This window comes from Camelus ferus, chromosome 25, assembly GCF_009834535.1.
Source record: "Camelus ferus isolate YT-003-E chromosome 25, BCGSAC_Cfer_1.0, whole genome shotgun sequence".
Lineage (NCBI taxonomy): Eukaryota > Metazoa > Chordata > Mammalia > Artiodactyla > Camelidae > Camelus > Camelus ferus.
The window spans coordinates 5,711,009-5,736,657 of record NC_045720.1 but is presented as its reverse complement, the minus strand read 5'-3'; the positions used below and the strand labels follow the sequence as shown (position 1 = coordinate 5,736,657).

The 25,649-nt window shown below is 39.9% G+C and overlaps 1 protein-coding gene across 3 annotated transcripts in view; it reads left to right on the top strand.

Annotated features, from left to right (window-relative positions):
• KHDRBS3 (KH RNA binding domain containing, signal transduction associated 3) overlaps positions 1–25,649 on the top strand; it is a 147,592-nt gene that overhangs the window by 65,637 nt on the left and 56,306 nt on the right. For all 3 annotated transcript variants that reach the window (XR_004315074.1, XM_032467567.1, XM_032467568.1), the window contains exons 3-6: positions 166–282; positions 4,358–4,504; positions 16,249–16,388; positions 24,336–24,531. Coding sequence is in view for 2 of the 3 variants with exons in the window: in XM_032467567.1 (XP_032323458.1) it covers positions 166–282; positions 4,358–4,504; positions 16,249–16,388; positions 24,336–24,531 (600 nt within the window). In the remaining variant the exon portion in view is untranslated. The remainder of the gene's footprint in view (positions 1–165; positions 283–4,357; positions 4,505–16,248; positions 16,389–24,335; positions 24,532–25,649) is intronic.

The following is a 25,649-nucleotide window of genomic DNA, read 5'->3' as shown; positions in this document are numbered from 1 at the left end:
GGTTTGTGGGAAGCATTATAGAGTAATGCGTGCAGCAGGAACTTAAATATTTGTCATTAATCAGTGCTGTGCAGCATACTGCAATGTTTCTTAACATTCAGGAAATAAATTACTTTCCTTACTTCGAATATGAATGTTACAAATTTGTTCTTTTATTTTTTCTAGTTCAACTTCGTGGGAAAACTTTTAGGGCCACGTGGCAATTCTTTGAAGCGTTTACAAGAAGAAACTTTGACAAAAATGTCCATCCTTGGGAAAGGCTCCATGAGAGACAAGGCAAAGGTAACACTTGTTATGTAGTGTACTTTTAGATCCTCCATTGTGTTAAAATGTATTATATGAACATTAACTAGGATCTCAAATGAAACTACATGAAAATGCTATATGTGGTGATATATTTGTGATACTATTTAGAAAAATGGATCACTCTGGCCAGTTTGAAAATACATAGTATTCTAAACCAAAATCTATTAGTATTACTTTCATTTGTAGAGTAAAACAGTAGTACCTGTGGTTTTGATTCTAGAAGCAGTGCCTTGTAGAAAGTACAGTGGTGTTGAAATTATCGTGTAGAGAAATAAAAGTCATTTGTAATCTCACCATCACTATTTTCATTTTAGATTAGTTCCTTCAGGTCTTTTTTTCTACACCCGTGTTTCGTATAGTTGCGTTTATAAAGTATATGCTTTTATTTGCTCTTTTTGCCTTTCTTTTGATATTGTATGTATTTTATCAAGTCAAAATTGATTATAAATGTTTTAATAACTGCTTCCTGTTCTAACACATAGTTGTTCTACTTGGGTGTAGCCACACTAACTGCCTCCTTTTTTAGTAAGCTAAAATTACTGTTATTTTTATTGATCACTTTCTTAAATATGCCAATTCTGAAGGAAATTTCCACATTTCATCATGTGCTGTCGCTTATGTTTTGTTATTACTTTGTTGTGTCAGATAAAGAAAGTAATTTAGACAGAATCCAGCCTCCTCACAAAAAAGTCCATCTAAATAATAGCTTTTATAATTTTTTTTTAAAAAGGTACCATTTGTTTATTGAACAATCACAGTGACTCAGGCACTGTGAGGCATTTTACATGCATTACTCCATGTATCCTTGGAGAAAAGATGGCAGATACATAACATTTTCCTTATTTTACACTTAAGAAAACTGAGATTCAGAGGGAAGATACATATAGCTCAGTGGTAGGGCGCTTTCCCAGCACGCACGAGGTCCTGGGTTCTATCCCCAGTACCTCCATTAAATAAATAAATGAACAAACCTAATTACCACTGCCCCCCGCCACCCCCCCCAAAAAAAAGCAGAAAAACAAGAAAACTGAAACTCAGAGAACCTGAACATATTATCTGGGTTAATCATGGAAGTTCATTGTGTTATTTGATTAAAACTTGGCTATGTATCAGACTCATATAGATGCTGTATAATAAGAGTCCCCTGCCCCAATCTGTTTAGGGTGGAACCTCAAAATGCACTTTCGGTAGGTGTTTAGATGATTGCAGTGCCAGCCAGGATAGGGCAAACTGCTCACTGAGCATCGCGGCCTCAAATGATGTGACTCTGATTCCCGACTCATGTATTCCTGCCGTCGGGAGAGCGTGGAACCGTGTATTGGTCAGCTGGTCAGAAGTTAGTGCATCTTTTTGGAAATCATCCCACCCACCTGCTACATTGTAATCAGAGCCTCACTGCCTGAACTCTTAAGTGCTGATTTCAGTTGATTCTTCTCACTAATTTTAGTTTCAGTCTACAGGAATTCTCAGTTAATAATGTGTTTATTTCTAAAGAGATTTCCATTACTTCATATTAAAAATCTCATCCTTTTAGATTTTCAGAGTGTTCACCATTTAAACTCTAATGTGAACATAATTCATTTTCTTCTTGTATTTGCTACTTGGATGAAATTATGGGGCCATTACTGACACACATCAGCTGGTCATGTAGCGTAACGATCGCTATAATGCTTCGGTCTGCTGAGCCTTCAGTTTGTGCCAAACACGTTGGATGTTTTGCCCACATCATCTATATTACAGAACAATAGAATAGTTGATAGCTGTAGCTGTGTAATAATGGTTATTGTTACTGTATTTACCATTTGAGTGCTTATTATGTGCTAAGAATAATTCTAAAGACTTTTTATGTCTTTAGAGTTACTACGACTCCTTTGTTACTGTTAAAAACTCCTTTATTACTACAGCAGCAACCCTTTGAGCAGTAGGTACTAAACTGTTATCATCCCGCTTTAAAGTCACCCCTTCAAGATGAGGGTAAATTAACCTGACCATCTGTTGCTTTTGGGATTTGAATGCAGAACATAAAACCAACTCTGGTATTCTTTCCCAAACACCACATTGCCTCTTACCATTAACCCAAAAAGTAGTCGCATAATAACTACTCAGTCTATGGAGTTGTGTGCTGGATGTGATTATGATTAGAAAACCTCCCTTTTCCAGCTTAAGTTTATAATAGAAATGAAAATGTTTGCCTTTGAATCAGTAATTATAATCTCTCATTAAAAGCATTAGTTTGGTTCCATATTAGAAAAAGATAAGAAATGTTTATTTCAGTAGTTCATGCTTTCAAAGATGAACTACTGTGCATAGAATCCAGTTTTGAAGACTTAGCTGTGGAAGGCAGCTTGTCCAATCAGATGATTGAGAATGTTCTGATTAGATCAAGGAGTAGGTCATGGTTGACATGAAAGAATAGTCCTTTTCATTCTTGACAAATTTTGAAGGAAATACATAGGATACTATGGTAACTTATATTTGCTCTCCCTTTCTTCAAATTTTTTTTTCTTTTCTTTCTGGCCCACTTTCCATAAATGTGAAAGAAACTAGCGTTGACTGAGTGCCCACCACGCACCAGGCGTGTCCTGGGCACTGTGCACACAGCCTCCTTGGCCAGGCCTTTGCACCAACCGGTCCTCTCAGTCTTCTCAGTGGATCTGCATTAGTATACATACGTTAACACCAAGTTGATTTTGCAAATTAATCTTGGCTTACGTGTAATTTGTCTAAATTCACACACCTGGTGACCAGCATGGCCAAGATTCAGGTACATTTGACTCTTAAATCCCCTGCCCTTTTCATGCTCTGTGTTTTTTGTTTGTTTTTATTGAAGTGTAGTCGGTTTACAATGTTGTGTCAATTTCTGGTGTACAGCACACTAGTTCAGTCCTACATACACATACAATATATTTGTTTTTATATTCTGTGTTTTAATCTCTCTTTTCTTTGTAAGAATTCAAATTAAGTAGCAAAAGTTGAAGCCTGAAGAGGTGAAGTCGAGGCTGTGCGTGCCTCCTTGGCCTCTTAGCTAATGCGGGAGTGAAGAGGTGTTGCTGCCTGGAATTCCTAGGGTTCTCACTCGCGTGGGGTAGACTTTTTGGAGAGGCTGTCAAGGTTTCCTGCCTTTTGGAAATCACTTTAGTGGGTTTCCACTAATCTTAATCTGCCTGTCTGATTTTAATGTTGAGAACAAAGACTATTAAAAGAACCATTTTCCGTAATTGCCACCCTAATGAAGTCTCGTTAGGAAAAGATATGGAGCAAAGTCAATTGTCCCTTAATGATCTGTTTGTTTCCCTCCTATTTCCCCTGAATTTCATCATATCAACCAAAAAAAAAAAAAGCTTTTTAATGTTTATCATAATTATGTAAAATCCTGTAATAAAATATTTCCATCTTATTTATTCATTGTTTTATTCTCAGATATAGTGCCTGATCTATAGAAATGTTTTTTGAATGAATATATGAATGAACAAATGAACATAGAAATGAATAAATAGCGCTTACCTACTCATTCCAAAACATTTATTGAGCCCCTGCTGTCTACCAAGCACTTCTCTAGACAAGGAGAGTGCAGCACCAGACAGGGCGCTCCTGGGTTCTGCTCTGTGGCGGTCACCTTCAGTGAGAGCCATGAGGAAGTGGGGACAAGTGAAAAGTCCGGTATCTTAAGAGAGTGGGGACTGCTTCGTAAGGGCAGCACAGCACACAGCGCGACCCGTGCACAAGTGAGCCTGGTTGCTTGGCCAGTTTGAGGGACACGGAGGAGGTCTGTGCAGGCCTGGAGGGGTTGAGCGAGGGAAGCTGGAGGAGGCTAGGGAGCCGGAGCCGAGGCCGTGGGCAGGGCTGGAGACAACCTGGCAACGACAGGAAGCCCTGGGGACGGGGACGGCAGGGTCAGATCTGTGCTGTAAACGTTCTTCCTCAGGTGGTGGTGTTTGCTGCAGAGTGCATCTTTTGTGACAGCCACATGCCAGATAAGCTCAGCTTGTGTTAATTTTCCTTTTCTTTTCTTACATTGACACACTTTTGAACATAGTTTTTCTCTCTTCAGGAAGAAGAGTTGAGGAAAAGTGGAGAAGCAAAGTATTTCCACCTCAATGATGACCTCCACGTTCTCATTGAAGTTTTTGCACCCCCAGCAGAAGCCTACGCCCGGATGGGACATGCTTTGGAAGAAATCAAAAAGTTCCTCATTCCTGTTAGTACAATTTTTCTTGATAGTTAATTTGTACTTCAAGTCCTTCCTTTGTTTTAATCCTTGATAATTCTTATCAGTAATTATTATTTGCATAGCACCTTATCTGTTAAAGTGTCCCTGTGAACTACTTGGCATCATTCCTTCTTTATATAAAGAAGGATTTTTAAAGAGATTAAATAATACTGCTAAGGTGACAGGCCGAGAAAATTGACAGATATGCATTGGGGACTCCAGTCCTCAGCTTTTTTGTGACACTGAATCACCTCTCAGGTTCATTGCTCTCCAGCACAAGCTCGTCTGTGTGCCAGGCACGTCCTTGGGGTTGAGCGTGTAACGTGAGTGGACAGGCCCTGCCCTCGAGGCGCATGTGGTTTGGGGGAGAGGACACATGCAAGTGGCTTCTGGGCAGCGTGTGAGCAGAGAGGAAAGGCGTTGTGCAGATAGTTATGTTTTGTTAACAGTTGATGGTCTTTTTTAACCCTTTTCAGACACTGACATTGCTGAGAATGTGATCATTTAAAAAGAACGTATACCTACCTCCATCACAGAAGTTAATTTAGGTATTTTGTATAATTTTCCTGTTCTAGATTAAAAAAACTAGAACGTTGAGCACTTTGGCTCTTCAGTTTATTCTAAAGAAACTGTCACATCTGCCAAACAGCTGTCTGGGATAGGACTGTGCTCGGCGATTCCAGGCTGCTGTAGTAGGTTGACTTACACACAGCAGCACGTGTGTGATTATATTGTCTGTGAGGAAAACTGCCATGTTTATAGAGACGGGATATTTTAAATCATGACAGTATTGGAAAAGCCAGGGCATGGAATTGTGTTGTTTTAATTTGCGAGCTTAACATAGTTAACTTTTCTGTAGTTCCCTCAAGCCAGGATGACAGTCCTATTATTCATTTAGTTTAAAAATAAAGTTTTTGAGTGCTTTCTATTTGATAGACACATGTGAACTCATAAAAGACATGGTCCCTGCCCTTATGGAGTTTATGTAATGGGAGGGACAGATAAGAATCAGATATTTATATAAATGACTTTAAAATTGCAGCTATGACAGGACTAACTAAGGAGAGGTGGTCACTCACCATGGGCCAGGGAGTGCCGACTTAGCCAAGTAGGACAGCTTCTGTTTTCCAAAGGCAGCAGCACCTGCCTCCCACCCCATCACTTTACACTCTTCCACCGAGAGGTAGGATCCAGCTTCTTCCACCCGGATTCTGAGCTGGCCCGAAAACTCTTTTGCTTAACCCAGGGTCACACAGATTGTCTGCTGTGTTCTCTTGTTAATATTTTATCGTATTAGCTCTTTCATTCAGTTTAAGTTACTTTTTGTGTATGGTGTTAGATTAGGATCGAAATTAACCTTTTTTTTTTTTTTAAATGAACATCCAGTTGTCCCAGTACCATATGTTAAAAAGACAATTCTTTCCCTGTTGAATTGCCTTGGCATCATTGTTGAAAATTAACTGAGTATAAACATATGGATTCGTTTCAGGATCTCAGTTCTCTTCCATTGACACATACTTATCCTTACTTCTGTACCGTCCTCTGAATCATTTCAGCCTTATAGCAAATTTTGAAATCCAGGTTCCGTAAATTCTGAAGTTTAGTTCTTTTTTAAAGCTGTTTTGGCTGTTCTGGCTCCTTTGCATTTTTGTATGTATTTTACATTCATCTTGTCAATTTATACTAAAAAGAAAGCTTGCTGGGGTTTTGACAGATAGTGTGTTGAATCTGTAGATCAATTTGGGGATAATTTCTGTCTTAACAATATTGAATCTTCCAATCTATATACATGAGATGCCTCTCCATTTTTAAAAAAGATGTTTAATATTTTTTCTCAGCAGTGTTTTATGGTTTTCAGTGTATCAGTCTTGGATTTCTTTTGTTAAATATATTTCTAAGTATTGTATACTTTTTGATGTTTTATGAATGGAATTTTTTAAAATTTCACTTTCAGGTGGTTACTAGAGTATAGAAATGCAGTTGATCTTGTATCTTGTGACCTTGCTGGATGTGGTTGTTAGTTTTAATGTGCAGAGTTTTTTAAATGGCATTATTGGGATTTTCTGCATAACAGAATCACATGATCTGTGAATAATTCTGTGAATGAAGAAAGCTTTACTTCTTCCTTTCGTATCTGATGGCTTTAATTTTTACTTAATTTTTTTCCTTATTATACTGACTACAACTTTCAGTGCATTATTGAATAGAAGTGGTAGAGATAGATATCCTTTCCTTGTTGTTTTGAGTGTTTTACCATTAAGTGTGATGTTAGTTATAGGGTTTTTTTTTATTGCTGCCTTTTATCATGTTGAAGACATTCTCTTCTGTTCCTAGGTGTTAAGAGTTATTTTTTAATCACAAATGGCTGTTAGAGTTTGCCAAATGCGTTTTCTGTCCATTGAGATGATCATGTGGTTTTTCTCCTTTATTCTGTTAATAACAGTGTGCTGCATTACTTGATTTTCAGATGTCAAGCCAACCTTGCATTCTAGGTCATGAAATATAATCCCTACTCAGTCATGATATATAATCCCTTTTATATGTTGCTGGATTTGGCTTACTAATAGTTTGTTAAGGATTTTTACATCTGTAATTATGAGGGATATTAGCTTGTAGTACAGCATTTTTAACAGACTTTTATATTAATGCACACACTTTATCATTTCTGGAGCTCTCTACTTCTTTATGTGGATCGAGTTGCCATATGGTTTTACTTCTTTTCAGCCTGAAAGACTTTGTTTAGTCTTTCTTATAACATAGGTCTGCTAGCAAAAAAAAAAAAAAAAAGGTGTTTTTTCTAAGAATGTCCGTTTCACCTTTACCCTAAAACTTTGTTTATAGGCACACTTTTTTTTTTATTGCACTTCACTTTATTGTGCTTCAGAGATACTGTGTTTTTTACACATTGTAGGTTTGTGACAACCCTGTACCAAGCAAGTCTGTTGGTGTCATTTTTCCAATAGCATTTGCTCACTTCATATCTCTGGGTCACTTTTTGGTTAATTCTGACAGTACCTCAAACTTTTTCATAATTATTATATGTGTTACAGTGATCTGTGATCAGTCATTTTGATATTACTATGGCAACTCACTGAAGGCTCAGATGATGGTTAGCATTTTTTAACAGTAAAGTATTTTTTAATTAAGGTATGTACTTTTTTTAGACAATGCTATTGCATGCTTAATAGATTACAGTGTAGTATAAACATGGCTTATGTGCACCGGGAAACTAAGAAATTCATGTGACTTGCTTTATTGCAATATTTGCTTTATTGCAGTGGTCTAGAACCAAACCCGCAGTGTCTCCAAGGTCTGGTTATGTATAATTCTTGGTTGACAGTTTTTTTCTTTGAGGTGGTGAAAGGCCATTCTTCTGTTTTATGGCCTCCATTATTTTTGATGAGAAGAGTCATTAATTATTTTGTTGTTCTGTACACGATCTGTGGTTTTTGCTCTTGCTGCTGCCCAGGCTTTCTTTTATCTTTGATTTTCAACAATTTGACTATGGTGTATATGTCTGTCTTTCCTGTTTGTTAAGCTTTGTGGCTAGTGGGTTGTAGTTCTCAGCCATTGTTTCTTTAATTTTTTTTTTTTTTCCTTTCTCTTCCTCCTCTACCCACCCAACCCCAGATTCCTGGTGTGTGTATGTTGGTATACTTGATGGTGTCCCACAGGGCTCTGAAGCTCATTTTTCTCCATCCTTTTTTCTCTGTGTCTTTTAGACTGAGTAGTTTTAATTGACTTATCTTTAGGTTCACTGATTCATTCTTGCTGTTGAGCTCCTCTGGTTAACTTTTCATTGTAGTTACTGTATTGTGGTTTTTTTTTTGTTTGTTTTTTTGTTTTTTTTTTTAAATCTCTTTTTTTGCTAGGCCAGATTTGGGCCCTCTGCTAGGCAGTTTCTTCCTATTTTTTTTTCCCCCCTGCCCTGGGTATGGGTGATATTGTCCTGTTTCTTTGCATGTCTCTTAGGTTTTTGTTGAGAACACCACATTTCAGGTAGTGCATTGTAGCACATCTGATTCTGATCCATCTTATTCCCAGGGAGTTATAGTTGTAGGTTTTTTTCTTCCTTTTTTTCTTTAATACTCTAGTTGGACTAAATCTGCCAAGTCCATCTCCTTCATGGTTTAAAGTTTTGTTAATTTTTTTCCTTCTCACTTTTATTTTTAAGCCTGGCCTGCTAGAAGTTTTCTCTGGGCCAGCCTTGCTGAGAGATCAGCCAGTGACTGGTCAGAGGTTGTGCTCAAACACCTGTGTTAGTAAGGCTTCCAACCTCTGCTGGTGGAATCGGGCGTGCATGGACTGTGCCTCCAAGAGCTAGTCAGTGTTCAAGTCTGTCCTGGCTTTTACTTTTGCCGGGAATCCTTGTGGCTCCTTTGCAAGCACACACACTCACTGTCAGGCAAGGCTGTGTGGAGGACTTCACTTTCTTCATCCTCCACTGTCCATGTGCAAAGCCCTTTATTCGGTCAGAGCTGTGCAAAGAGCAGATCAGGGCTCTCTTTGGCTGGTAAATTTCTGGCTAATCTGCCAGTCTGTTTGTTGCTTATCCCACCAAAACCTGATTCATTACCAGTATTGACAGTGCTGCTGGGCATGAAGTTTTTTCACACTTTCTTCCAAATTTAAGTGAACATCCTTCTGCTGGTTTTCATGGCTTTCCCCGTCTTAGTGGAGCTAACGCGTCCTGTGGGCTGGGGAGGAGGGGTGGTAGCATCTCCAGACAGGATTGCCACAGACTCCGATTTTTCTTATCTGAGAGTTAGCAATTTTTCACAGATAAATTTATTGTATTTTCAATTTATTGTATACCTTCAGTCAGTTTTCAGAGTCCTGCAATGGTTGATTTTAACTATTTGGTCAGCTTTTGTTGTTGCTTTTTATGGAAAGTCTTTGCAGATCTCCTCAGTTATACTGGAAGTTCCATGCTCTCTCATAACCTTTAATTTTTTTTTAACTTAGGTTGTTTTGGACCTCTGTCCATATGAACATATGTAAGATTTCACTTCATTCTTTTTAATGTCTGTATAATATTTCATTATATGCATGTTCCAGAATTTTTTATTAGTCTTCATATAATGAACATTTATTTCTTATAGATTACAATTCAAGTGATGATTCCAGGATTAACCTTGGACATAAATATTAGCATATTTTGGCAAATATATCTGAAGAGCACATTTCTGGCAGAGAACGCACTGAATTTTAATAAATTACTTTTAATGATTTTATTTTAAAGTTTTTTTCCCATTCTCCAAGCTAACACATTTAAATAGATTCTCAACTTACTGGATAGAAAAAAATCCCATTTACACATATTTAATTAGAATGCTAATCAATTTTTTACTCTTCACAATTGATGACAGTGTTAGTGTTAATGTTATAATAGTTTCACTTTTTCAGATGAGAAGCTGAAGTGATAATTTACTAATGACTAGTTTAAAATGTAAAATTGTAAGAATAATTCAGTCTGCAAGCTACCATGTATGACTTGGTTTCCCTACTGATTTAAAAGTTTTATTTCAAAGACCAAGAAAATTGTAACTACAGTGTGTATATCAATAGTGTCTTATGTCAGAAGAAACAGTTAACATCATGTTTAAAGAAGTGGTCTAAGATCAGATAGCTGGACAGTCCAGTTGGTTAAATTTAAGCTTAACCTCAGGTGTGATTGGTGCAGATTCCCATGGGTTTTTTTCCTAACTACACTGTCTGCTCTTAAGATGTACTTTTACAAAGATGAAGTATAAAATTAGGCTGTAATTCTAGTTTTTGTGGCACCATTGTGAATCACCTAACTTAGAACAGTGTTTTTCTTTTGTTTTTATTTTTTTTAACTTTTAATTGTATTCAAATAAGTCCTCATTTACGTTCTTTTCACATGGATCTATTTTTAACCCCACACAATTTTGTGTCCTGCCTCCTAACACTTTTCCACAGGGCAAATATTTAGCATTTATGTAGCACGTTTTATTTAGAATGCACTTTACAAATAATTTATTAATTACACATTTTTAGTAAAATGGTAAGGAACATATTAATAGGCTTATTTTAGAGTAGTTGAAATAATGATAGATTCACATGAGTCTTCTGAGATCACAATGCCCCAAATAAATTAGAGGAAGAATCCATATTTGCATCTGGACTCCAACCTTCGCTGATCATAGTGACCTGAATTTGCCTGCACTTGCCCTGCCCCCTCCCCGCAGGTGTTAGCTGGGCGTGACGTCAGCTTCCTTTTTGATGGGTGTCCCTGTTACTTTCCTTACTCCGCGATGCCTTCTTCTACAGGTTTTAAGTTATTTTTTTTTTTTGAGTCCTGCTTTTGAAAAATAAGGAAGAGAGCATGTTTTTCTATAAATTTACTAAATGTATTTTGTATTTCTAATTCTGAATAATTCAGTATACTGTCTTACCAAATCTTTTATTCTTTCTCAGGTATGCTTGTTTCTTCTGTCATCAGATCCTCTGTTCCTACTTTAGACTGTGGTCCTTCTCTCTTTCTCTTCGTGGCCAAATAACCTGGGAGAAGCTGCCTCCTTGCCTGTGTCAGGGACTTGCTCGCATTCACACTTCATTCTGCCTGGGTGGCTCCCAGCACACCCTTCACCAAAAAGGCTGTTTCTGAAGGCCTTGCTGCCTTTACTGCTAGTGGAGCCCAGGAGCCAGGGCTGGGCCTCGCGGCAGATGTGAATGCCACACCACTGCCTGTGGCTTTCATTGTGTGATCACTTGCCTGACCTTCTCAGGTTCTTGCCATGCCTTCCGTCTTCTCTGTGCAGGCCTTTGTCCTGCGTCTTGCTTTATACTGATGGTCAGAGCTGGGTCCTCAGCCCTTCTCGCTCTGTGAACGTGCCCCAGGCAACCCTGACTCCTGCTGGCGTGGTCTGCCAGAGGTCCTCACAGCCACCTTCAGGCTTGGCTGTTCTCTAGGGGGACTCACAGGACTCAGAAGCTGTGTTACATTCTATGATTATGGTGTATTTCAACAAAGGGATACAGGTCAGAATCAACAGAGAGGAAATGAGTGAGTCAGGAAAACGCAGGCTCCGGCTTCCCAGTGTCCCTTCCCAGTGGAGTTCCACAGGACACCTCTGATTGTCCCAGCAACGTGGTGTGACCACACTGTGTAGTGTCGCCACTCTGGGAGGCTCACTTGAGCCTCGTGTCCAGCATTTTTATTGAGCATCAGTCATATAGACATACAATGCCTGTGCTCTGACCTCAGATACTCAGAGGCCACCACCACAACCCCCATTTTGGAGCCAAAACAAATGTTCCCCACCAATCTGGCCAAACAGGTACAGCACGGCCTGAAGCCTCAGGCATGCGGAAACACCCACCGGGGGCTGAGAGGTTATCTGCCTTGATGACATGCCCCCCTCAGTAACGTGTGGGGCCTGCATAACCCTTCCTTGCTCGTTTCTATATCCGTATCTTTAACTTCTGAGTTTCCGAGTCCTATGTCATTGCTACAGGACGTCTCAGTTTGTATGTACCATAGGCCACTGCAGACTCAGCAGGCACAAAGTTGATCAGATCATGATGTCACTCCGTCACTGATTCTTCTTGACTTCCAGAAACTGGTTGACATTCTTGACTTTGCTCATATACCACCAGATCCAGTATATTTCCATTTCTAATAAAATTAGACATTGTAAGTAACTCCTGTCCCTGTCCTCCCTGCCCCTCCCTGCTGCAGGCTGTCTTTGCCACATGCTGGGATTGCTTAATGCTTCCATCTGCTGTTTTTGCCTCCTCTGTGTGTTTTTTTCCCTTTAATATCTTATGGAGATATAAATCACATAGCATAAGATCGCTCACCTACATATTCACAGAGTTCTGCAACTGTCACCATAATCTAAGTTAAACCATCTGTATTACCCGCAAAATAAACCTGAACCAACAGCAGTCACTCCCATTCTTCTCCCTCCACAGGCAACCGCAGATTACTTTTCCTTCTTTTTACACAGCCTTTATGGAGATGTAGTTCACATACTGTACAATTTACCCATTTAAAGTATACAGTTCATAGGATGATTGTATATTCACAGTTATGCATAGCAATGATCGCCGCAGTTTTAGGGTTTCATCATCCCAAAAAGCAACTCCATACCCAACGGCAGGCACTCCCAAGCCATTCTGTTCCCCGCGCTCTCACACTTCTCTATTTTATGCAGCCACTAGTCTCTCTAGATTTACCTGGGTTTTGACATTTCATATAAAACACGTACAATATGTCTAGTTTTTTGTCCTGACTCCTTTCACTCAGTGTTTTCAAGGTGCATTCGAGTTGCTTTTTATTGCTGAATAATCTACTTTATGATATACTGCATTTTATCTGTCCATCAGTGAGGACTTTGGGGTTATTTCTGTTTTTTTGGCTTTAATAAATAATGCTCCTGTGAACATTCATGTACAGATTTTTACATGAACATATGTTTTTATTTTCTTGGGTTATTAACCTAAGAGTGGATTTGCTAGGTCAGATGGTAACTATGTTTAATATTTTTGAGGTGCAACTAAATGGTTTTCCAAAGTGACTGAACCATTTTACATTGCCACTAGCAAGTTACAAGGGTTTCAGTATCTCCACAGTCTTACCAACACTTGATATTGGCTGTCTCTTTGATTTTTGCTACCCTAGTGGTTATGTTTGTGATATTTCATTGTGGTTTTGATTTGTATTTCCATAATGATTAATAATGTTAAGCTTCTTTTCATGGTCCTATTGGCCATTTTGTATCTCCTTGATACATGACTATTCAAATCCTTTATCCTTTAAAAATTAGGTTGTGTGTCCTCTTTTTATTTTTACTATTTATTGTTAGTTGTAAGAGTTCCCCATATATTATGAACCCAAGTTGCTTATCAGATAATATGATTCAAAAATTTTGATGGTCTTTTTGTAGCAAAATAGTTTTAAACTTTGACTTAGTCCAATTTGACTGTTTTTTCATTTGTATTTTTGGTATCTTATCTAAGAAATCAGGATGTAACATAAGGTCATGAAGATTTACTTTCATGTTTTCTTTTAAGGGTGTTCACTTTTAGCTCTTACATTTCGGTGTCTGCTCCTTTGTCATCTAATTTTTGTGTATGGCAAAAAGTAGTGAGCCCACTGTATTTTTTTTTTTTTTTTGATGTGGATGTTCAGTTGTTGCAGCACCACTTGTTAAAGAGACTATTTGAAAATCAGTTGACTATAATTTATGTCTGGGCTCTCAATTCTATTTCATTGATCTTTATGTCTGTCCTTTAAGCCAGTACCACACACTCTTGATTACTACAGCTTTATACCAGTCCTCCAACTGTGTTCTTCTTTCTCTAGACAGTTCTGGCTGTACTAGATTCCTTAGATTTCCCTATAAATTTTAGGATCAGCTTCTCTATTTCTGCAAAGAAACCAGCTGGGATTTTGATACGAATTTCCTTGAATCCGTAGATCGGTTTTTTGGGGAGGGAGTGGGTAGGTATTATCATTAAAACAATGTTAGTTTCTCCTGTCCGTGAACGTGGGGTATCTTTGAATTGACTTAGATTTTTAAAAATTTATTCCAATAATATTTTGTAGTTTTCAGTGTACAAATCTTACTCTTACTTTGTTAATTTATTCCTAAGTATGTTATTCTTTTCGACGCTACTCTAAATGGAACTGTTTTCTTAATTTCGTTTTGGTAATGTTCATTGTTAGTGTAAAGAAAAACAGCTGATTTTTATGTATTGAGCTTTTCTCCTGCAACTTTGCTAAACTCATGTATTGGCTCTAATGTTTTCGTGGATTTTTTGTGATTTTCTGTGTACAGGATTATGCCATCTGTAAACAGAAATTGTTTTGGTTCTTCCGTTCCAATCTGAATACTGTTTATTTATTTTCCTTACATAATTGTCCTGGCTATAACCTTGAGTACAAGGTTGGCTAGAAGTGGCAAGAGATCCTTCTCTTGTTGCTGGTCTTAGACTGACATTTTCAGTTTTTCTGCCATTAAATATGATGTTAGCCATGGGTTTTCCTGGTTTGTTGAGTGTTTCTACAATGAAAGTACGCTGGATTCTTCTGTCATGTTTTTCCTCTGTGTATTAAAATGATTGTGTGTTTTTTGTCATTTATTCTGTTGTTATGGTATTAATTGATTTTTCAGATGTTAAACCAACTTTGCAATCTTAGTATAAATTCTACTCAGTTTCTGTGTATATTCCTTTTTTTGTTTGTTTATGCTGCTGGATTTGACTTCTTAACATTTTTTCAAGAGCTTTTGCATGTATATGCATAAGAATGTTCTTCTGTAGGTTTCTTTTCTGGTAATGTCTTTGTCTGGTTTTGGTATCAGGGCAATACTGGCTTCATAGAATCAGTGAGGAAGTCCCCTCTCCTTTTGAGTTTTTGGAAGTTTGTGAAGGATACCATTGATTCTTTTTTAATTGGTTGTAGAATTCACTATAACGTCCTGTGGGCGTAAGCTTTTCTCTGCAGGACGTTTTTTGAGTACTGATTTAGTCCTTTTACTTGTTACTATCTGTTGGTATTTTCTGTTTCTTCTCTCGTCAGTTTTGATGGTTTGTGTCTCTCTAGGAATTTGTCTGTGTCATTGCATCATCTAAATTATCTAACTTGTTGGCACACAGTTGTTCATAGTATTGCCAAAACACAAATCTTAAAGTGCAACTCACTTCCTGAAAAACATTAAATACTTTTTAGTACCATCATCTATAGACATTTAAAGTTGTATTTAAAATGACTTAAGGCTTTGCATGATTTGGTTTCTACTTTCCCTTCCAATTGAAGACCACCCCTCCACCCCAGGATATTTTTATAATTCAGCCATATACACACAGCCCTTGTTTCAGTTCCCTGGACTCACTATTACTTTGAATCTTAAAATACGCTTTTCCCTCTATCCGGAATACTTTACTGCCCCACTCCTGGTAGCTGGCTCACACTCACCCTTAGATGACGTTTCTTGTAGAGAATCTACTCTCACTACCCATGGCAGTGTTAGATGACCTTCCTTTTTGATCATTTAGACCTGAACTATGTTTCAATTGTAAAACAAATCATACTCTTATTTATTACATGTTTTTCTTAATGATTATTAAATGGAGTTGGGGATATTAAGGAAAGGGGAGAAATCAAGGATGACTCAAGAGTTTCTTAGTTGAATATTTGGAAAATAATGTAAGATGAAGAATAACAAGTTTTCATGACTAAGGCGTTATATTCAGTTTTGGAAATGCCAAATTTTGCTACTTGAACACTATCCAAATGGAAATAAACCAAAGAGATGTGTACCTGTGGTTCTTAGTTTCCATAAAGCTGCCGTGTGGCCTGTTTGCCTTCCTCCTTTGTTGGATTGTGAGTTCCTTGGCTGCAGGGACCGGGGCTTGCTCCCCCGTGTTTCTGTTCACTGGCACATCGTAAATGTCAGTGACTACTAGTTGGTCGAGTTGTAAATAGTAATGCCCATGTATCAGTTATGTGATATTTTTATTTTGTTATAAATATTTCACTTGGAAAGTATGCCCAGCAGAAGGAGTTGTGGCTGACTGTAGAAAATTTTAGTTTGCGGGAAAATACCGCTTTTTTTTAATACAATTTACTGATAAATTTTCATTTCAACAAATTCATATCTTGTTTTATGAATTCAGCTGTTTTCCTTACACTTTTTTTCTATTAAAAATTTATTTGCTTCTTGTCCTGAATACTTTACTATCCTCTGTCTTTTGTGTAGGACTATAATGATGAAATCAGGCAAGCACAGCTCCAGGAATTAACGTATTTGAATGGTGGTTCAGAAAATGCAGATGTACCTGTTGTTCGAGGGAAACCTACCTTGCGCACAAGAGGTGTGCCAGCCCCAGCAGTAACCAGGTAGGTGTGATTCATTAGGTTACCTTTCTGTTGCTAGAATAAGGTACCATGGCAACAGTTTAAAATGTTTCCTTTATTAACAGGCAAGCAGCTCTACCAGTGTATTAGCACGAAGGGTGCGTTCAGACAGTATGATGCCGTATTAAGAGGGTTCACTTTGAACTGAGATATTCCTGTCTTAAATGTAACCTGTACCACTTTGGCTAATGACTATAACATAAGTTTATTTAATCACTCACATGGTATTAATTCCTTCATTCTTTAAAATGAGGCTTATTTTTATGTAAGTGATTGCTTGGATACACAAGTGGAGATAGTGGACGCACGTGTTTTCCCCAGTGAGCACAGGCGGTATCAGGCCAGTCCACTGTCCTGCCTCCAGTGTTGAGCACAGCGTCAGGTACCAGGTGAGCATCCCCATACCTGCCGACGTTTTAGTCCCTGTAAATGCCTCGTCGTGTGTGAAGACTCCTGCGTTCATGCAGGCACACAGAATGTTTATCTCTGTCTCTGGATTGATGGCTACTTCTAACATGAAAAATGTTTTAATGAATTTATAAGTCAGTTGAAGCAAACCATAAATTGAGATGTGACTCATATTTTTTGAGAATTATTTTTTATTTTTTAATCTTTGCCTCTAAAAGAACTCAATGGAAATCAGTAACAGATTTTTTTCACTAGTCACTGGATATTTTTTTCAGATAGAATTTTGCATGAAGTAATTTGAAATAGCTTTCTTCTATCTCTCCAAGTTTGTTTGGAAGAATAAAAAGTCGGTTTCCCTGTTGCGTGTTTCTGGCCAGCACACTGGCAGAGCAGTCGCAAACAGGTGGCAGTGCAGTGTAAAGTAAACACAGATGTGGGCATGGCCCCAGGTGGGGCTTTTCCTATACAAACAGGCTAATAATAATAGGATTGCTGCTGCTGATTTAATGAAATAATTTGTGCAGCTGCTAATAGATAGTAGGTCTCTTTCATTTTCGTTTCTTCTAACGTTAAATAATTTACTTGAAATTATTAGAAATTATATATTTGCTGTATTAGTTTTCTGTGACTGTTGCGAAGAATTACCACAAATTTGGTGGCTTTAAGCGATAGAAATTGGCCAAATACCTGAAATCAGCATTACTAGGCCACAGTCCAGGTACTGACAGCACCGCCCCGGAGGCTGCTGGGGATACTTTCCTCATCCCTTCCAGCCTCTGGTGCCTGAGGCCCTCCCTGACTTGTGGCCACATCACTCTCATCTCTCTCCTCCTCCGTGTTGTCTTCTCTTGTCTCCAGTCACTTCCCTCATATAAGGGCCCACCTGGGTCGTCCAGGGTATCTTTCCGTCTCAAGATGCTTAACCTGATAGCGTGTGTGCAGAGGCCCTTTTTCTAAGTCAGGCGGCATTCACAGAATGAATATCCCTTGGATAGAGAGTGTAGGTAACAGGGCACGCCCAGTGACCTCTTTCAGGGGATGCTGTGTTCCTTAAACCAGACCTGCTGCTTTTATTGAAGATAATTTCTAATTTAGTTATCACCTATTAAATGAAGTTGAAAATGTCTTATAAAAAGATGAGGAAGGCAGGAGCTTTCTGATACTTTTTGGAGTACAGTGTCTGGAGAAACACCTCAGTCTGCCCAGATGAAAGATTTTTCCTCCTGATTGCAGCACATACACCGCTTGCCATCTTAAACTTGTTCGTTGCCTTGGTGGAGGGCATTCTCTGGTAGAGTCATTGTTCAGCCCACACTTCAGACCCACAGTTTCAGTTTGTGGCCTAACGGCCGGTTTGTCCTAATCGAACACCTTTCTTTGGGCGCTTCCTGTCCCCACGTGTTTAAGGAGCCCGGATGCCAGGCACCGCTTGTTACACAGACCCCTCCTTCTTCCCTCCACGTGATTGTGATCTTCCTTGGTACCAAATCTTCCAAATACTGTTTTTTAACAGTATAAAAGTCATGCTCCTTTGAGAGGCATTCAATGCCCTTCTGTATTTTTTTCTTGAGACCTCTCTCCTGCTTGGTCTTTATGCATTATTTTGCCGTATTTCCCGTGTGTTCAGTTCCCGCCCCTCTAACCCCGCACTGCTGGGTCAGTCTGTGCCCTTCATACTTTGTTCACATTGTTCTCTGTCTGTAAGTCTGTAGTTCCTCTCCCTGCCCCTCACCTATTTAAATCCTACTTGTCTTTACATCCCAGACTGAAGCCTGTTTTAACAGGCACTTACACTGTGCCTACTGTTAACTGAGTACTTTCTGATCGCATTACAGATACTAACTGGGCAAAATCTTATCACAGCCCTGTGAGGTGGGCATTTGTATCTCAAGTCACCTCTTTGCCAATGAGGGAAGTGGGGCCAGAGGAGTCTGCTGCTTGCCCAGGTCACTCAGCTAGTGATTTGTGGGGCCTGGTTGGGACGCAGGCTGCCTGGTTCCAGAAACCATCTCCCTCTCTGTGAGGATCCCTCCCTTGTGTGTTGACTAGAATCTTTTTTTTGTCCACCCCTTCTTCCCCTGCAGTACTCCCGTGGAACTCCCATTCTGTTTCTTAAGTTTTATTTTAATTATAGCCTGATAGCTACGATGAAAAGACTTATATTTTCACTACTTTTCCTCATCAAATCACATGTAGTAACTTGCTAAATTAGTATGTCCATCTAACAGATGAAAAATAAATAGATGTAAAAAAATTAGGATAGAAAACTACCCCAAAAATGACCCTAAGGGTAAGGGTAATACACAAAAGGAACATGTTGTTTTGGAGTCGGCAGAGTTGGTTTTTAGATTATGCTCTGAGCTTCCTAGCTGAGGAAAGTGGGGTCATAGAATTCACGGTGTCTGAGTGGCTAAAAACAGTAATGAAACAAAGACAGATGTGCTTACTCGAGTCGAGACCATTGGATGATCCTAGGTAGGTCTTCACCACACCAGTCCCTCAGTAAGTCGTTTTGAGTTTAGCTCTAAAGTAAACCTTCATTCTATTTCCTTTGATCACCTCTTTCAGCCTTCGCTCAGAGACTAGCCTTCTTTCTGTTCCGTGAGCAGGCCAAGCTCCTACCTTCCTGTGTCCTTTGCATTCAGCCTGTGTCCAGCCTCCTGCTGACACACACACACACACACACACACACACACACACACACACACACACACACACACACACACACACACACACACACACACACACTTTTGTGTCCCTAACACTTAGCTGTAGGAATCACTCAGTAGATAAATGTTGGTTGAGCACAGCGCAGTAGCATATTCTTTAGGCTTTCAGATCAAGTGTTGACCATTTACAGTATTCTTTGTTAATGTCATTCTTGTCTGTCACGTGACTGGATTTACTAAGGCGCTAGCTTTATGGGGATGGTCACGTGGACAGCACCACTTGGGAATTTCACAGTGGAAGAAGTCATTACTGGAATCCTCGTGAACGTTCCCCACTGTTATCACTTCAGGATACCCTTCTGCTAAAAGATGTAAATGACCTAAAATTAAATCCTGCAGTGGGAAGTAATAAGTGTTTTAATAAAACCTTTTCATTCAGTGTCAGATGAGAGAACTAAACTGACTCCTTTTTAACTCAGGAGATAAGGAAGCTTCTTCACTTCCAGAATGTCCTGCACGTCCTGTGAATGCACAGACCCGGGCAGAGAGCGTGTCAGGGAAGATTGGGATCGAGGCCACTCCAGGCAAACACTTTCTGTTTAATGTTTTTCTCCATAGGTTTCTACCCGGTATTTCGCCTGCTTTTGGTGATCTGGGCTAGACCATTCTGAACCCTCACGGACTCTCCCTACCCTTCCTTTTTTCAGAACAGCTGGCTTGTTCTGGGTTGCTTTTCCACTGGCCTCGACTCCAGCCCACCTGGCCCTCTCTCCCAAGTGGCAGGCAGAGTTCTCTCCCTGCGTTTGTTACCAGAAACAGCAGGAAGAAAAAGTGAACAAAGCAGTTGAACCCTGCCTTTCTAAGTAGTAAAAACACTTTCAACAGTATTGGGTGCTGAATGTGGTGGTTTTGTTTTAACCCAGGACATTAGGCTGAGCCATTCACTTGACTTTTTATCAACTTTTATCTAATTGGGGACATTTTCAGCTACCGTTTCTTTAAATATTTTAGTTGCCCCTTTTCTCTCCTTGTCTTGGGCTGTAGTCCCATGCTAGATCTTATGACTGCATGCCCCAAACTGTACGCCGGGGTGCTGGGATGCTGCCCCAGACTCACAGGGTTACCAGTGGATCGCTTGAAGTTTCATGGGGCCCCTGCAGTAGTCGACAACTTCTAGGCACTGTGTAAACTGTCAGTTTAAAGTAATCATTTGTAGTTCTAACACTAGATTGCGCCCCACTGATTTTAATGACGTCATGTTTTTGTGACACTGGCATCTCAGCAGTTGCCGTGATAAATACGAGGTCCCCACAGTTACTCTGCCTGTTGGGCGCTACGCAGCTTCTCAGACTGTCAGATCACGTGGGACGCTGTCACTGTCATTTTCTCATCCACACTGATTTTCTCATGGTACCTATTCTCTTTTTAAAATGGATTATGAATGATGTCATAGATGCTAAAGATTATTTTAAGGACCGAAAATGATGTCTTTTTCTCCATTGTGTGTGAGATTATGAGAAATGTTATCAGGGACTGAACAGTTAATATATGGGCCATACGTATTTCACAGCATTGATATGATTTATATTAATCTGCCAATCTATATTAAAAAGTCTTTTTTATTATTAAGGAAAGATTGGATATAGGAAAACAAGAATATATTTCTTTTTCTACTAGCCAAAATTTTAGGAATTTCCAGTTAAAAAAACATTAATTTGAAATATTATTTAAATTGTTTGAGTCCCTTTTGGTTTGACCTTCTCAGGACCTTCCACCGCCTAGGCTGTCAGAACAGTCTCCCGTCCCTCCTCCCTCCCATCCTGGGTCTGCTGTCTGTGCCTTTGTCAACACCAGACACTGACTCACAACACCATGCCCCACATCACAGGCAGAATACAAGGGGACTTCCCTTGGAATTGAGTTTCTCTGTTTTTCTTGCCACCGTAAGGCTCTGAATTTCTCCTACTGAGCCACCACCCCCGTCCTCTGTTTAGAGCTTTCAGCCTCCATCAGCTCTGACCCTTCTTCTGTTTGTTCCAAGGGATTCAGCCGAGGGCTGTGTTTACCTTTCCCCTCTGTCAAGCCTCTCATTTCCTTGTCAGCCTTCGGCAAGGGGAAAAAAATCTCAGAATGATTAAGCTTTACTCTTAGAAAAACAGTATCCCAGAGATGAAGAAAAGTTGTCAAATGTGTTAGGGATTCTGTAGGAAAATAAATTACCCCTCAGGACATAATTGCATCAGGCATGGACCTCAGAGATCTCCAGGAACCTTCCAGGGATACGACCAGACCTTGACACTGGACCCAGCAGGCACCCACTGATAAAATGTGTAGACAGAAGCCAAACAGTGTGGTCTGTTTCTGCTCTTACTCTGCATACCACCTTACTGTTGCTAGATGCGTAAAATGTACGTAAACATGCTGGTGCTGAATGGATAAAATGGGAACTAATGTGAGTTGTACCTTCTGTCACCTCCCTCTTCTCATCCTTCATTAAGCAGCCGGAGGAGGACAGGGTCCGAGTGGAGGTCTGCATAGCCATCACCACTTCCTGAGCGCCTGCGCCAGCTCAGGCCCTTTGGCTGTGGGCCTCACGGCTGTTCTGCGAGAGCTGCATGCTGTTAACTGGGTTTCCTGAGGGGAACCCGAGACTCAGCAACCAAGTGGCGGGATTAGATTTCAGTATTGAGTATGGGTGTGTTGGGACCCAAAGCGTGTGCCTTTTCATCATATCCTAAAACCTCTTATTAATATATAGACTAAATAATTAGTTTCTAATTGATGAGTAATTTTTTTTATTCAGTCATTCAAAGCACTGTTCCCACGGGAAATACTTCTCTCAATAATTTTCACATCTGAGCTTCAAAACCAGAAACCACGGTCACCTTGCTGGAAAATGCCAACAGCAAGCACCGTTACAGTCACACTCATTTATCTGCACGTGAAACTTCCTACTCAGACGTGTTGTCTCTGCTTTTCCATTACCCCATTCTGAGCAGTGTGGCACCTCAGCCTGTCAATTTGAATCAGCTTTTGAGCTAAAAAATAAAGAAGTTCCCATTGATTATTATTATAAATCTCATCTACCAGGACTTTTTCTGTTCCCATTCCCGTGTTATCAGTCCTGCAGTTCCGCGCTGCCCTGCGCTTCCTCCGCAGTGTCCTGAGCCCTCCGCAGTGCCGCGGGGTCTTGGTGTTAGCATGTCCCTTCCGTCGAGTCCTCCTGTCCCCAGAGGACCTTTTACAGCAGCGCTGACACTGTGCTGCTTAACACCACCCCATGGAACTTCAGACGCTTAAAAACGAATCGCCAGAGGGTCTGTTATAGCCAGGTGTCCGGAGCTTGTGACTTGTCCACATTCAAATGACTCGTCTCAAGTTCTCTCACAGATACTTTCTGTGATTCCATATACCCAGTGGGCACATAACCTCACAGTGTCGGTGATGACAGGAAAGAACTGTGAGCTTCTTAAATATAAGTTTATGTCTTTCAATTTGGTAAAATACTTAAATTTATGTATTCAAAAACTGACTGTTTTGTGACCTTGGATGGCAGGGAATGGGGTACTAAAGAGGTAGGAGTCTTAATTAGTTTGAATATACACAGGTTGACTGAAATATACAAATGAGTTAGGTGTGCCATGAGGAGAAACTACTCTTTAATCACATTGAAGATTTTTCTGGATATATACTGGAGATAAAAAGCCAAGACTAGAAAAATTATAGTGTATCAGTACCGTTCAGAGAGACTGAAATTTATATAAATTGTTGATCTTCACTGAGTAGGAAATGTGCTAAAGAGTTTATATGTTCTCTGTCATTTTTTCTTCACTATACTGCTAAGAAATGGGTTCTGAATCCCATTTCACAGTTGAGGAAACTGGAAAGTTCAGACTCTTGATTAGCTTGAACATTAACTGGAAGGCGACAGTTAAGTCAGCACAGTCAGGAGTTCATTCAGGTCTGGACCCCGTGTCCATGCTCCTGACTGCCAGCTTTACTGGACAGGTTTCGATGGCCTAGTATGAGAAAAGAAGTTCTACTTTATAATACTCCAAAAAGGGCTAAAACAAATTCCCTAAAGGTGAAAGTCATATATTTTGCCTCTTTTTGATGCTTTTGACAGTTTTGAGAAGTACTGGTCAGGTTTTTTGTAATATGCTGAATAATATTCCATTATATGAATATACCCTAGCTTACTGATCCATTCATCTGTTGAGCAAAGGGCATCTTGGTTGTTATAGTGACTGATTTCAAATTTTCAAATTTCAGTTATTCATTGCAGGTATATGGGACAGTGGTTGACTTATGAACTTTGTATTCCATGACCTTGTTTTACGTGCTTACTAGTTTGAGGGCTGAGTTTGTTACGCTTGCTTTGCTTTCTTTTGTTCTTGTTGATTCTTTGGGAATTTTTACATAGAAATGATGTGACCTGCAAACAGTTTTGCTCCTTCCTCCATCATCTTAAAAGTTTTCTTTCCTTTTCTTGTTTTATTGAATTAGGTAGGACTTCCAGTGCAGTTTTAATAGGAGTGGTAAGAACGGACATCTGTGCCTTGTCCCCAGTCTTAAGGGGAAGGCACTCAGCTTCTCCTCATTCTGTGTGACATTAGTTGTAAGTTTTTGTAGGTGTCTCTTTTAACTTGAGGAAATTTAATTTGAGGAAATTAGATACCTATTTCTCATTTGCTTTAGTTTTTATTTTGCATATAGTTTTCTCTCCTTTCTTTCTTTAATTTTCTTTCCTTTTTTTTGCAGATCTGTGACTTTTCTGGGGTGTAAATGCATGTGAACAATGGAATGTTAGAGGGTGCCGTGAATATTGCTAACCTGACCCTCCTGCTTGCAGGGGAAGGGGAGGAGTCACAGCCCGGCCAGCTGGAGTTGGGGCACCACGAGGGACACCGGCGTCCAGGGGCGTCCTTTCCGCTCGAGGGCCAGTGAGTCGAGGAAGAGGACTTCTTACTCCCAGAGCAAGAGGAGCCCCCCCGACAGGGTACAGACCGCCGCCGCCGCCCCCAGCACCGGAGACCTATGGAGACTATGTAAGTGCGGATGGTTTGTGACCCAGACACAGCAGCAGCTGCTGTGGCCAACACCCCTCACCTCGCCGTAGCTCTGAAGTACCCCACCTGGTTTCAGCAAACGTTCATTGAGTGCTAAATAAGGACTTGGTACTAGGGGCACAAAAAAATGAGGAAGAAAGAACCTCTTTCGTCAAATAGGCTAAACCTAAGATACGTGGAAGGTGACTTTGGACGGTGGGCAGGTTCAAGCCTGGGGTCGAGGAGCCGTGTTGTCAGGCCCTCGCGGGACTCTAACGCAGAGTGCTTCCGCCTTCCTCTCCTGGCTGCCTCTGAGTGATGCAGCCATCACAAAGTAATTGCCTAGGTTTACCAAGCTGTTTCTACACTTAAGTGTTTCCTCTTAAGCTATGCTGCTGAATATGGGTTCTTAGTGGAAGTTCTCTTCTGTGAAGAAAATAACAGTTCCCAGTTTTTTTAATTAATGCAAATCAGCTTTTCCATTTACCGTTCAGTAATTCTTTGATATGGTTCATAGACTTACTTAAGAGAAAGAAAATATATCCATGAAAATGGGCAATGCGATGGGGGTGGATTCTTTAACAACAGTACAAAACCCCTGGGATTCTTTCTGTGACTTTCTGTTGTAACATAAGTGAAGAAAACAAGTAGTGAATAGATGTTTTCTGTTAGTAGTTGAAAGTATTAAAGAAAGAGTATACGAACTGCTGTCAAAGAACGGGGAGCAGGGACAGGCCTAAAATGCCACAACCGGTTGGTTTTCCTGTTTTCCTTTAATGAAGGTCTCTTGCTAGGTGACACTGCGCAATTTCTGGAAGGTTGCAGGAATCCCCCGATCCACATTCAGAGTCATCTGCAGGCACTGGAAAGATCTGAGTCTTTGTCCTGGTCACACAGAACTGGGAAAGTTGAAGTTGGTCTTCCTAGAATATACTAAATTAGTTATTCCATTGAACTGGAATAATCATAAGTTAGATTCTAAACTCCATGAGACTCGGGACCCCCTCTGCCCAGTCACCTTTATATTCCCAGCGGCTAGTATAATGTTGGCACATGGGAAGTCTTTAATAAATGTTTGCTGAATGAATGAAGATCCTCAAGACTGAGTTTCTGAGAAT